Genomic DNA, 15,159 nt, shown 5'->3' on the forward strand with positions numbered 1-15,159 from the left:
GGGATGTGGGAGGAAACCGGAGTGCCCGGAGAAAACCCAAGCAGGCACGGGGAGAACATGCAAACTCCACACAGGCGGGGCCGGGAATTGAACCCGGGTCCTCAGAACTGTGAGGCTGACGCTCTAACCAGTCGTCCACCGTGCCGCCTAAATAACCAATAACAGATAAATAAAAGTAGCGAACGACATTTAGATCATTGTAATGGAGTAAAAATACCGTTACGTCTTCACAGCAAAAGTGGCGTAAGTGTTTTATCTGGTCTCGTCAACTCCTGTGACTTATCCAAGCATGTCCCGAGCGCACAGACGAAACCTCAGTCCAATGCGCACACACATTAGTCCGCCGCGTAGTAATATTCAGAAATTACATCTGTATGTGGCGTGCCAGCGTTCAAGGAGTACGAAACAGCCTATGACGTCAGCCACAATGACCCCCACCCGATTCCCGTAAATGGCCTATTCTGAGTTCAAAAGGGCGAATTATATCATATGTATTCTGTCATTCTCTCACCCAGTGAGAATAGACAGGCAGAATACTGATCATGGAATGGGAATCGCTAAAATATTATAAATTCCCATCCCGATACATAACATAACATAACATAACATAACATAACATAACATAACATAACATAGCTTACAGTTAACTTTTAAATGACTGGCTTGAGTGCATATCTGTTTTTGTGAAAATACGTACAGAAGCGATCAAATGTATCAACTAATTAAAAAAAAAGTGTCACAATGTCGTTTGTGCACAATATGTACATGCAGTACAGCAAGCCTATGAGCCACTATATTCTGAAATTTAGCCTTGCGCTGCTAATTCCCCTCAATCCGCTGCGTGCCTCTATGGATCCTGCAGTTGCAATGTGTCAACACACATCTGACATCCTGCATGATGCTCTGGATTGAGAGGCGGCCTAGAGAGCCAGAGACAATCAACTTGTCCTTGAAATCCCGATGGAAAGAAAATTACCTCCCTTGCTAGCTATCTCATCTCGCTATTTTAAATCAATCACCTTGTCTCTCATTAGGACAAAATAAGTGGGTTTATTTCGGAAATGCCATGGAACATTATCACAAAAGATCAACAAACCATAATTTTCTGTTCACGCAGTCCTGCTTCATGCATTATTAGCAAGTAATCAAGTAACAGCATGCTGCATATGTGAGGACATCTCCTGCTTTCTCAGCCAACACAAACGCATAAGCAGATGCTATCATCATGCCGCTGCTTAATGCTGCAAACGAATGTTTTGCAACCTTTGGTGTATTCTTGTTCACATGAATATTTCACACACTCTATTTCTGTGTCACTATCAATCCAGTGCCACAATACAAAACATCCAACTACTCTGAGCAGGATATTACGTGACCAAAAGACACAGAAGCGATATTTTAATTAAACATGAATGTTCTCCTCCAAGAGGAATGACAAACTCGCTCAGAAAAAAAAGCGGCTAAATTGATATTAAATTTTAAAACACTGGCCTTACCATGTGCTTGTGCCGGAATATGATCTTATGAAATGTCATAAAACATACCGGCAACTAATTTTATAAGTTTAAGTTCCGGCTCATTTGAGATGGTGCACATGGAATATTGAGCAAAGTACGAACAATCCCATTTTGCATCACCAAAAGTTTCATGAATGAAAATTCGTAAATATGTTGAGGAAAGAACTAGCTACAATTCTGGACTCAGAGCTTCAAAATTTAAGCTCATTTCTAAAAATTCTTAAAAACGAGTTTTGTTTCAATTGAGTTGTATAGATTATAGGTCACTTTCATGGTGGAATTTTTCATTTTTTTTAATGATTTATTTTGGTCTCATTTTTACATCCCAAAAACTTTGCATTTGAAGAATGGTGTGAAGAACGGTTTATATATGCACTGTATTAGTTTAGGGATTCATGTGAAAGCAGTTTCAATTTATATAGTAAAGGTTTTAGTTTGTTAAGAAAAATGCAAAAAAAATTGAATAGCCTGATAGTCATCTTTCTTCACTTAACTGTAAACATATCACCAATGTGATTGATTTTTCAACATGTTTTGATTTGGAAGGTGCAATGTTACCAATGCATTTGAGTGAATGTAAATGATAGCTATTATAAGGATTTTGAGGTAAACTCACTTTTTATCCTTCCATCCATTTTCTGAGCCGCTTATCCTCACAAGGGTTGCGGGAGTGCTGGAGCCAATCCCAGCTATCATCGGGCAGGAGGTGAGGTACACCCTGAACTGGTTGCCAGCCAATCGCAGGGCACAGACAAACAAACAACCATTCGCACTCACACAATTTAGAGTCTTCAATGAAAGAACCTACCATGCATGTTTTTGGGATGTGGGAGGAAACTGGAGTGGCCGGAGAAAACCCATGCAGGCATGGGGAGAACATGCAAACTCCACACAGGCGGGGTCGGGGATTGAACCCTGGACCTCAGAACTGTGAGGCAGAGGCTCTAACCAGTTGTCCACCGTGCCACCTACTCACTTTTTAAAACATGGCAATTATTCAGAACACAACTCTACTCTTTAAATATCTAAAAAACAATAGGCCCGTCTTCCTACTCCAGCAGTACCTGTACATAGTTGAATACTATACTTGAATAGGTTGGTCCTAAATTTTTTAAATTCGAATTAAAACTAACTTTTTTCCTTAAAATGCATGGAAAATATGGTGAAAAATTGGAAAAAGTTAAAAAACAATCAAGAAATTCTAAGTTTATTGCTTTTTCTTTGGCTTTTATTGTGTAAATGCCTGTTCACAAGGCTATCAATGAAGATAAGCCAAAGGGGGAAATGGGGACAATGACGTACATATAACAAATTCCCATCAAAAATAAGGTTCCCAACTGTTTTTTTTTTTAAACTGTTGATAGGATTTAACAATAACAGTTTCTTCTTTTTTCACTTACATGACAATTAACTACACTAAAATGTTAATTAAATGCTCCCAGTAACATTTTAGTACAGTTATAGTTAAAATGTTACTTAAAGCATCACCGCATAGTACTTGAAAGTTGGAGGTGTTGCTCAATTCAAATTACTGGCTGACGACTTGAGATTTTCCCAGGGAGCACTGATGGTCTGCTGACCGCAATTTGAATACATTGCTTTAGTGCTTGGCAAGTCACTGCCAGTCAAACTCAGTCACTTTCATCTCATCCAAACATACGCAAACCAAAAAATGGTTGTTTTTGTGTCAACAGAAAGGCTTTGTCCACTTCTTCACGCTGCATTCTGCGCCGGGGGCTGTGTAATGCAAAAGAAACACAGAGTGACTCATTGTGTGAACTGAAGGATAAAGAAATGTGATGACAACCGCAAAGTCTTTAAGCACCTTTAGATTCAAGTATTTCTGGAAAACAAGACAAATACACAGTGAGTAGAATGATCCTTTTTGAAAATCCTGCATGTAATCTGAATGGGAGAGGCGTTTCATCAGTTGAATTCACACCCCCATTAAAACTGCACCGACAAGCTTGTTGTGGAAATGGATTTGTGAAGGCATTTTGCAAATGGATGTATGCACAATTCTAAACAACATACAGTACACATACTGTACACTGAGAAACTCCACTAACACCGATCAGGGACTAAAAACTGAAGTTACAGTATACAACATATACAGGTAGGGAAAAGATTAATGTGAAACCTCAACCATTATGCAATAAGTGCTCAAATGTCCTACGATACAAAAATCCAAATAAAAAAATGTCAAAAGGAAAAAAAAAGTAACTCTATATAAAAATACATGACAAAAACAACAAGTTATATTATCATCCTTCATTAAGTTAGTTATGTTATCATCCTTCATTAAATGATGATAGTTTTGTTGAGACTTTTTTGGTGTGCAGAACATGGGTCACAGTTTTATTGTTCCCATTGATGTGTTTATAACAGTGCTTGAGAGCTCAATATTTGACAGTTTTGAAAAATGTATGATATTTTCTGTGAGAATTTGTATTCCTCAACTTCTCCATAGATAGCGCAACTTCCACTGATGTTTGTAGTTGCAGAGAGAAAATCTAGGACAGAGGGTCTCTCCGAAGTATTTTTTTTATTGGCTTGTGGCATATTCGAAAAAATAAAAATAAAAATATTGCCCCCATCAGAACATGATAAAAGAGGATTAGGGCAACACTGAGCAACACAAAGTTAAGAGAAAATGTATTCTATCTAAATCTATTTGCTTTGTATTCCTTTTTTTTAAATATACATCTGCAGTACATATATATCCATCCATTTTCTGTACCGCTTATCCTCACTAGGGTCGCGGGATTGCTGGAGTCTATCCCAGCTATCTTTGGGCGAGAGGCGGGATACAACCTGAACTGGTCGCCAGCCAATTGCAGGCCACATATAGACAAACAACCATTCACATTCACATTCACACCCTATGGGCACTTTAGAGTATTCAATCCACCTACCACGCATGTTTTTGGGTTGTGGGACGAAACCGGAGTACCCGGAGAAAACCCACTCAGGCACAGGGAGAACATGCAAACTCCACATAGGCGGGGCCGGGATTTGAACCCCAGTCCTTAGAACTGTGAGGCAGATATGCTAACTGGTCGTTCATCATGCCGACCAGTACATATGTATTTACATTGGATTCATTTAGTTTCCTACACATTTGAGATTTCAAAATTCCATACTTTTTCCAGACCCTAAATTCCAGACTTCTCTCTAAAAAATTCCAACATTTTGTGATATTTGAGTAAATACTGTAGATGAGTATCATTCTGATTCTTTAAATGCCATGATGTCACCAAATAATTTCCAGAAGATTATGGGGCTGGGGGATTGGGGGATAAAGGATCCTTTGCCAACCAGTCTTTATATTTGTAATTTATGAGCCAGTTGTCAAAGAATTTACATGTACCCATTTTGAGTTTTGTCAACGATCATACAAGATTGGACGCGTATACATCAGGGTTAATGCCCGATGAGATGTACAATTATCAGAGGTTAATGGTTGACATGGAACCATGAACAGATGTGCAGACGGGGACGGTCGCCTCCACGAAGTCTATTAATCCCTGATAATTGTACACCTTGCAGGGCATTAACCTGCTTATACCATGGTGACTTGCCAACGAAAATAATTAATGAAACTACCAATTCATAATTTCATAGGTTTTGTGATCAGAATAGAAAGTTTGACTAAAACAATTTCTATTCCTTTGCAACGCCTGAGGACTTGACTATGAAGAGTCAATCCAATCCCATAACTTTCAAAGGAAAAGTAAACACTATTCTGTATTCCGGCAAATAGATTTTCTAGTTTGAAAATATTAAATAACAACCACAGGTGTGACGATAGAATTCATTTTTTATTATTCCACGTCCTGTATATTGTTTATATTTATATGTGACAGTGGATGGAAGCTCTCAGGCTGTCGGTTTTAGTTGACTGGACGGCGGCATAAAATTTACGCAGGGAATCATTCAGAACGTGTTCAGTTCATCTTTGTCCGTTTTTGTTCCAGGAAGTGTCTCAGCGCTTTACTCACCTATTTTGCAGTTTTCTTTGCGTTGATTTCATCCTTCTCATGTGCGAATAGACTTAAGTCTTATGGAGTTAACTCTGTGCCACATCTGTCTCTTCATTTTTCCCTCAATTCTTTCAGCAGCATCCCAGTCATCAATGGTGTTATAATCACTCAATAAAGTATATACCGTAATTAAATTACTCATTATTGTTTTAAATTTGCTGATTTCAATCCTCAGAGTACTTCATGTTTACTCATTAGAAAAATCTGACTGTGTAAGGTTGGCATGTTTGCTCATATAATAATATAATAAACTGAGGGTGCTGCGCAATCATTTTGAACTATGTAATGTTTTTTTTTTTTTTTTTTTGGACAAGAACTACTACTACAACTGAAAGTGTACATTGACGGAAATTTCTGAGCCACTCAGAATCGAGTATTCCCCAAGACCATGGTATAATACTGTGTGCTCTCACACAAACGTAGCTGCGCTTCCCAATGCCATTTCGACGTTCATCATTTTTGTTTTACAAAACAGAGCTGTTGTAACAGTCTTGGAAACATGAATATTTTTCCATACAACAGTTTCCATTTTCCATATTTATCCAGACCTGGAAATGTATGAAAAATTCCAAACTTTTCCATACTTTTCCATACCTAAATCTTGGTGCAGGGGATAACGCGATTTTGGTGAATTTGAGATCCGCCACATTTAAAGGGAACGAGAGGAGTCGCTTTAATTGGCGGCGACTGAAGTTGACTTTAAACACTCCTAAAGTGGCGCAGCCCACCCATTCTCAGATTTGCTGGCCTGCGCCGGTTTACGAAATGCACCTCAGAGTTGCGCCACATTCTGCGCAGGATTTAGGCCGTTCCCAAAAATAGAGCCTTGGGAGTTAAGAAAGTCAGTATGCACTTACAGGTGTCTTTTTTTATCAACAGACATGTTTCATTCTAGAATACAGAAGGTAGATTGTATTGTATTGAAACATGTCTATGAATGCAAACACCCTTATTTCTATAGTTTTCCCTAAAACAACAATACATACATACCACGCTGCTCTTGTGACCAAAGACGGTAACTGAACCCACCCTCTTGGAGTAGATTCTGTGTTTTACATTGTCCTAAAAGAAAACAATTACAATACCTCATGTTACAATACAATGCTCTAGAGTAGACTGTCAAGCAAAGGGGACTGTATGTTGTACATGTACCCAACCTATCTTGAATGCCAATTAAAAGTAGACATTATTTTCCATGTACTGGAAAACTCTTTGATACTGATCTTGTACTGAAGTGGTATGAAAAGTTGATGGCTGGATGTTGTATCATGACGGTGTACCTAATGAAGTGACCAGTGTTTTTCAGGCACTCACCCATTCAGGTGAACTACATTTGCATTGCTACAAAACATTTTGCATTGACAGAAATATTGCCACAACTCCATTATAACTCATTGATTGATGTTTGCCCCCCATACAATTGCAGTTCTGTAAGGATTGTTTTAATTCACTGTTTTCAGGCTACTGTAGGCTACTTTACTGCAGGCCCGTGTTATGTTGTCTTTTAATGGGCTGTCAGAGTTGTAAAAGCAGCTCTTTCCAATCCCTGTAGGAAGTTTAAAATGTGAGGATATTTGCAAATTACATTTCCATCCTGCACCATGAAACACAACTGGGCCCGTTCTCTTGTAAATGGTGCTCGTAACATGCACCTTTTAAAGAGCATTTAACCGTTTTCTACTGATGTTGTTTGTTTACATTTTCAGCACACAGTGAATGAAAACAAATGGAAACCTTAGCTTCGTTAATTGGGAAATGATTTAACATTCAAAGAGATATGAGCCAAACCTGTTATTGATGTTTATTACCTGCATATATAAATGTAAATAACTGCGGAGGCATTGCTGCAGAATGATATGCATGCGGATGTTAGTTTTAATGTGTTTTTATTGTTTTATAGAGTCTGTGTAAATGCATCCTCTCACCTGTTTTATGACCCCTACGCTTTGACCACCACAATGCTTTTATACCTGAAATATAAGCAAACAGAGATTTTATTTGGCATAAAAAATAATAACATGCTAAATCCTTTCATGCATGCATTTAAGAAGTCACTGCATGACATCACTGTGAAAAAAGTAAACCAATTTAATGTAAAGGCCTGGAATTTAATGCATTATAGTTTTGAACTTACTTCATGTGACATTTAGAACATAATTTTAGTGTTGTTTATCATCATTTAGAACAATGTAGCCTTTATATATATATCTAATTAGAGGAACGTTTAAATCAGCAGGAATGTTTATTTTGGGCAGGTTTACTTTTTCGTTAGTGGATGTTAGATTTGAATGTTAAACAGTGTTTTAATTACCTGTTTAGGGTTTAACTGGACAGCAGCGATGATGCTATGATGTTTAAAAGATGTATTGCAAGATCTCAAACTCAATGACAAGAAAAAAGAAAAGAAAAAAAACATTAGCAGAAACATAGAAGACTATGCAGATAAAAAAAAAAACGCTGTAATTTGTGACTCAGAAATTACATTCAGAAGTATGTTGGTTTTTGCTCTTAATTTACAGCTTGTATTAATATTTATGATGACACAATACAACGGGACTTCTTACCTCTTTAACAGCACATGTTTCTGTGTCAATCAGTCTGTTTACTGACGTCAAAGTTCACAAGATGGATTAAGGAAGAAAAAAACAAATTCCTTCATAAGGAAGTTATCATATAAGACTCAAGCATGTTTAAGCATACATTTAAATGATGAATAGGATTGCTTAGTTGATTGTTAATGCAATAGGTTAGTAGAAATCATACAAATGTTTAATTGTTTATCAGCATGACATTTTCAAGCGTAATAAACTAAAAAAACAAACAAACGTACATAGGCATCTATTTAGAAAGTCTTACACATGGTGCTGGGGTCTATATTTGTTTTTATTAAATACTCTATGTACAAAGACAGATTGGACACAGAAGAAAAGCACTTATTATAAAGTACACACTGTACATTGCTTGATTGATTTCAACCACAAGGAGAAAAACTGTTGTAAATGAAAGTGATGTGATTAGACCTAACGTTAGTCTACGGGATCAAGCCCTATTTAATACAACATCTTCAGATATAGGGAAACCCGGGGTTGGGGGTCATTTACAGTAAATTTGCATTTTATTCCTTGATTTACTTTTTCCTTCCTAATGTTTTTGGCAAACCATGCAATTACTTACAGTGATCACAAACCTGCAATTACAAAATGGTAGCTATCTTTGCAAACTAAAACCGGTCGGTGCACAGAGGTCACATTTGTTTTTCATGAAGATTGAGGGTGGATTTTAATCCTTTTTAATTAGTGGGGAGTCACAAAATTGCTCACCACCAGAGGTACATATTGTGCCTTTTGTTGCACTGGTGGTGTTTGATCATCATGTGAGTAGAGGCAATAAATAAATAAATAAATAAATAAACTGTAACAAAAGATTTGCCATTTTCATTTTTTTTCATTTTTTCATTTATTTCAAAGTGTTTTCAATGTGTCCGTTTAAAAAAACAAAACTAAAACCCATTTCAAGATTTCTTTTTTTTTTTTTACTTAGCACAGCGGATTCTGACACCAAAATAATTAATAACAGGCACACTGTGCATAGTGCTACTTATCATAAATCGTTTTTCAGCAATAATAATTACATCTGATCTCGCTGACTCACTGATTTTCCGAATTTAAAGGTCTCATATTTTACCAAACCAACTTTTTGGTGTTATGTTGGCTCTATGGTGCCTCAGTAAACATGTGAAATATGAATCTAAATTGTGCATGCTTTCCTGAGTTCCAGACGCTTTTCTGCCTGAAATCAGATCATTTGAATTTCTTGAAGCGGCACGGTGGACGACTGGTTAGAGCGTCAGCCTCACAGTTCTGAGGACCCGGGTTCAATCCCCGGCCCCGCCTGTGTGGAGTTTGCATGTTCTCCCCGTGCCTGCGTGGGTTTTCTCCGGGCACTCCGGTTTCCTCCCACATCCCAAAAACATGCATTAATTGGAGACTCTAAATCGCCCGTAGGTGTGACTGTGAGTGCGAATGGTTGTTTGTTTGTATGTGCCCTGCGATTGGCTGGCAACCAGTTCAGGGTGTACCCCGCCTCCTGCCCGATGACAGCTGGGATAGGCTCCAGCACGCCCGCGACCCTAGTGAGGATAAGCGGCTCAGAAAATGGATGGATGGATGGATTATCCTAATCCATTAGAAGTTTAGCAAAGGAGATTTGGAAATATATACATGTGCTCTCACAAGTGGGTCTTCTACATGAAGACAACCAATCCGAGGAAAGGGAGTGGTCTTAGCCAAATATGGGCAAACAAAGTAGCTGTCAGAGGGGCCTTTTCTGGACACTCGTGTGACAAAACCAATGTGTTTTTTTGAAATGAAATTGACACTTTTATAAAAAGTCCCTGTTAGAGAGTCACTCTATACAGGTCTAAATAACCAAAATATGGGACCTTTAATTTATGCAGGGTTCTACTTTCCCCAGACTCACTGTAGCAAGTTATGTTAACTTGCCCTGAATATATTGCGAAAGAGTTTTTGTCTTTATTTTTCTCAAGCTGTTGCATCTCACTTTGAAAATCCACTGCTTTAAGAGGTTATCTGAATGGGATGGACAAACAGCGTTTGAAATAATTATCAATAATTAGACGTAGTAAATTGCAGGTCACGTGTGGAGCACCTTCAGTATCGACCATAGGGATGTTTTCTGTATCCCCCTCTGGTCAGCTGTAGAACTGGAGCTTTGAGACTGGGACGGGAATTGGGCCACTCCTCCTCTGGAAAACCAATAAAAACATCTGAGTTAGTGTGCACAGGTATCACATCCTGTCACAGTGGCTTAATACATGACCACATTTCATCTGAAGAGGTTCTACACAAAATTATTTTACAAGGACTTTGGCCTCTCGAAACAATGATGTGGTTTGAAAACCAGCAGCTCCTTCCCCCCTTAAAGCGACATTACAAAAAGGCAGCCACCTTTTCTACATGGCACATTGAACAAGCTTCCAAATAGGAAAATGTTTATGGAGCAGAAAATCAAATCATTGCCCTCTTGGTTTTTGGTCATTAACATCAACACTCCAGTGTGAATTTGGTTGTGCAAAAAGCTTGCAAAGCCACAGCAACCAGCCTATAGTGCCACCATCATATTACAAGCAGGCCAGTTGGTGTTTTTGTTGTAGAAGGCTCATTCATTCTGGAATGAGCCGACGAGGGCCCACATCCAAAAGGCAAACACTCCACCTTCACAATGGGCATCTGTCATTTCCCAGAGATCCTTTAGGCACACTGACTGCAGTTGGAGCCAAGAGGGAATCAGCAGTGACTTCCAAAGAACCTCGCCCCCAAAAAATTACCAAAGGGGTGCAACGATACACTTAATTCATAGTTCAATCGTTTTTTCGATACAGAAAAGAGACATTTCCATGCCTTTTAAAAATGTAGTTTATTGAAATTACCAATATTTGTATAGAATCAAAAGTACAGTTTTTAAATTTATAAGTTAGAACCATATTAAATAAAAACAGCACCTTATGAAAACAATAATAAAATAAATGCATCTGATAAAGTACTGTATATATATATATATATATATATATATAGTACTGTATATATTAAATATATATATAGTACTGTATATATTAAAAAGAAAGAAAAACCTCCTTAAATGCATTTTGCAACATAATCATTAATATTTTGCAACATACTAACGATATCGACCATATACCATAGGCTGCTGTATCATTTGGGGGTCACTGATGGTGTATTTTCTATTCTTGGCAGAATATAAAACCAACACACCAAATCCCTATCATGAAAACTATTTTAGAACCTCTGTTCTATAAGACTATCTATCTATCTATCTATCTATCTATCTATCTATCTATCTATCTATCTATCTATCTATCTATCTATCTATCTATCTATCTATCTATCTATCTATCTATCTATCTATCTATCTATCTATCTATCTATCTATCTATCTATCTATCTATCTAAACTAAATCAGATATCAGTTGACCAAATTGTTTCTTTTCTCAACTCTGTTTAACATTCTTTCTCACTCTTCTAAGGGTGAGTCATGCGTGTGTTTTAATAAACCAAAAAGGGATAAAAAAAAAATAGTGCTCCCTGGTACAATTTTACTTAACAGAGACACACACAGTTCCTGGTGTACTATCGTTGCTAAATGGTTGAGAGAAGAAGCGATGAAAGTAAGTGTGGGTGAAGTCATTTTCCCTCAGTCAACTAGTCCACATGCTGTTCTGTCTTTATATAAATGAGTTGAAAACAATGCAATCAGACAGACAAACAGCGGTTAAAGTAATCTTCCATGTCAGATGTATTGTGGATGAAGCAGATTTCAATATCACTTAAAACATGTTTTTTGCTTATTTTTATATCGATTCTGTCTACAACTTTGCATATGTCACATCGTTATTGATTTTGAGTCTCCGATCGTGATGATGTCAACCTTCTTCCGAGGAGATACATACAGTAGTACATCATCAGATCACCTGGTGCCACCTCGCTGGTGCACCTGTTCAGAGTTACTAATAGAAATCTTGTGTTGTCAAAAGTATGACTGCTTGACAATTCGTGGGTTTTGTCACGGGCCACATCGCAGTTGTGGTTCCACTCGGAGGGCCGTTATGGCTGCAAACCCATATGAATGTATAATTGCCTCATATTATTACATATACACAAATTAATGGATAATTACTTTTGAAATCAAAAGCCAGTAAAAACTGTTCAACTACAGTATGAATCAATTTTATTTTAAAACGGGGGTTGGTAAAAAAAAATAAAAAATGCCTGCAATATCTCAATATTTTAAAAAGTGGAGACAATTTGGAATTTTGTATTTTAGCAAGAAACACAAAGTCGATGCACACTCTCGCGGGCCACATAAAATGACGTGGCGGGCCAGATCTGGCCCCCCCGGGCCACCAGTTTGACACCAGTGACATAACGGGTTGGAGTACCGTTGTCACCGTCGACAGTTTTACTCACTAATACCTAAAATACTCAATTTGTACAAGTGTGCTGTGTTTTTTTTTTTGGTTGAATGTTGGACCAAAGTACACTAACACAAATAATTATAATTAAAAATAACAACAATAAAAAATGGTAAAATAACTTTTAAGTTAAGATAGTTGCTTACCATAGTTGTAGGATTCATCATTTGTTCCTTGTCCATATTCATAATAGTCTGAGACGCTAAATGAGAAAGACATCCACATTAACAAGTGTTAAGTCACACTATATTGTATTGTATATGTTCACAAGATGGATCAAGTTGAGAGCAACAAGCTATTATTCCTTTTAAAATAACTGTTGGCTAAAAAGAATAAAAAAATTGGAAATGTTTTGTGTGTACATGCTTAATGCTGTGCTACGAGATGCACGAGTTAACAGCAGACTTTAACGACAAACGCTAAATTATTGAACCGTGCGTAAATGTCACCTCTTTGACTGATTGCTGTAGTTATCATCATAAGCCTCGTAGCTGTCATCGTCGTATTCTCCCCCATATCCATCGTCATAGCCCTGTGAGGGAGGAAGGTGTGAGCAAGACAGTTGACTCATCTTCTCATTTATTTGCACTCTAAGTAAAAACAATCAGTGCTTAATACGGCAGACATGTCCGTAATGCAGGAGGAAACAGGCCAAATGCATGACCTGTCGCAATTATTGATTAGGGTTTGCAGGAGAACATGTTTCTTTATTGAAGCAAAAAAAACACTTTCAGAGGGTTCAATTTTAATGTGGAGCTCACCTACTGACAACAACGCAAATACCAAACAAGAATGCCTGTTCAGTTTTCTGCAGAACATAAACAATACATTCTCTGACAGGGTCGCCTTCAGGTTTTGGTAATGACAAGCCCCTTCTGTGCTTGTAAATGCTTAAAATACATATTATATATTTTTCCAATCCACATAAAGCAATGCTGTTTGTCTTGGAAAAAAGACGAGATACATTTTTAAAGCTTTCAGAGGAGCCTTTTTGAACACAAGGACCTTATGTAACTAAAAAAAAAAAAAAGTGTGGCAGACAAAAGTTAGACCTACATTCACAACAATGTCTCCACAATTCATCTTAACATGCATGTTTTTGAAATGCGGGAGGAGGCCGGAGTACCTGGAGAAACCTACAAAAGTACGGGGAGGACTCCACGGAACCGTGAGGCACACATGAAACACCAACAATCCACGTGCTACCCGTTTTCCCAGAAGATTTACGTTGAATTACGTCACTATCAGGAGTGGCACTATGTCCTTGTGTCCCTTAATTAATGAGGCATGGTTCTTTTAGTTCGACACGCATCTTTAAAAAATAAAATAAATAACACCGGCCCTTTTATGCAGGCAGGTCGGAATAAATCAAATGTTAACACAAAGGTGGAGGGTTCTTATTGGGCATAATTAGGACAGCAAGGAGCTGAAGGCCCGTAGCCGTGTGCTTCATTATCAGTTGACAACCTGCATTCCCCCCGACAGTGACGGATCTTCACGCCGGGTTGCCTCTGAATGTGCCGCCGCAAAGCAGGATGGGAAGGAAAATGAGATTTGCACCGTTTTTTTGTCTCAGTGAATGGTTGCCGCTCTTCACGCTTTCCACCTTTACAAATGCACCTTTTATTGGGGCATATTCTCATTATTTATTCATGCGGACTGCTCAAATCAAATCCTTATTATCACCTCAAAAGTGTGATAAGCTGAAACAATTTTCCACCTGACTTTCTCAGTGTCATTCTTTGTTGCTTAGGTGAAAGAGGTGAAAAGGTAAAAATAAATCAGACATCAGTTGAACAAATTGTTTCTTTTCTCAACTGTGTTGTTTCTCATTCTTCTAAGGGTGAGTCATGCGTGTGTTATAATAAATAAAAAAGGGATACACTGAGAATTCTACACAGAGCAGTAGATGACTATGTCATCCTCAAAAGTGGCCTGAGAAAGAGCTCCCCTCCTAGAAAAACACAAATCAGAAGCATCTTTCAGAGAAAAGCTAAACTGGAAGGATTTTTTTCTTCTCATTTCAAAAGGATGTCTTTTGCAGCTTCCACAGACGATGGAGTTCCCCCCCCCCCCCCCCCCCCCCCAAAGCCTACTAAAGCTCTGTATTTAATCACATTAGTGTTTTTCAGCCCCGTTATGGTTGCAGGGCTCAGGTTTTGCAGAAGCAACCCATGGATTTCAAATTTGGCCAGCTATTTCCAGACTAACTACATTATGAGGGTATAATGTAAATATAATTATAAAAATATAAAAACAGGCTTCTTTCTTTTTTAACTACTGACTTTTCTGTAGATTTAATCGCTTTTTTTCCCATCTTTGCATTTTGCATATTAAAAAAAACGATATATTTTTAACTATTACTTTTACTTACTTTTCAATTTTTGGGTTTATCCTATTTAGAAATAATTTACATTCTCCTATCTTTTTTTAGCGTGCATATTAATGTACAATTCTTTACTATGCCTTTTGGCATTTCTCTTTCTACTTGTGGTGCATTTTATTGATGACATTTTGAATGCACAGAGATACCGTGACGAGATCCTCAGGGCTATTGTTGTGCCATTCATCCACGACCATCACCTCATGT

The 15,159-nt window shown here is 37.8% G+C and overlaps 1 protein-coding gene across 6 annotated transcripts in view; it reads right to left on the bottom strand.

The window, feature by feature from the left end:
- Positions 1–2,811: 2,811 nt before the first annotated feature.
- Positions 2,812–15,159, bottom strand: part of khdrbs2 (KH domain containing, RNA binding, signal transduction associated 2) — a 65,451-nt gene continuing 53,103 nt past the window's right edge. Inside the window, exons 7-14 of one of the 6 annotated variants that reach the window (XR_009769450.1) lie at positions 13,019–13,101; positions 12,716–12,771; positions 10,229–10,325; positions 7,872–8,158; positions 7,486–7,530; positions 6,551–6,622; positions 3,343–3,360; positions 2,812–3,254 (exon numbers count right to left, since the gene is read on the bottom strand). Coding sequence is in view for 2 of the 6 variants with exons in the window: in XM_061690108.1 (XP_061546092.1) it covers positions 10,231–10,325; positions 12,716–12,771; positions 13,019–13,101 (234 nt within the window). In the remaining 4 variants the exon portion in view is untranslated. Of the gene's footprint in view, positions 3,255–3,342; positions 3,361–6,550; positions 6,623–7,485; positions 7,531–7,871; positions 8,159–9,484; positions 10,326–12,715; positions 12,772–13,018; positions 13,102–15,159 lie in introns of those variants that run through there. The other 5 variants (XR_009769449.1, XR_009769451.1, XR_009769452.1 and 2 more) reach the window with 5 other exon arrangements.

The sequence above is a fragment of the Phycodurus eques genome, chromosome 11 (genome assembly GCF_024500275.1).
Source record: "Phycodurus eques isolate BA_2022a chromosome 11, UOR_Pequ_1.1, whole genome shotgun sequence".
NCBI lineage: Eukaryota > Metazoa > Chordata > Actinopteri > Syngnathiformes > Syngnathidae > Phycodurus > Phycodurus eques.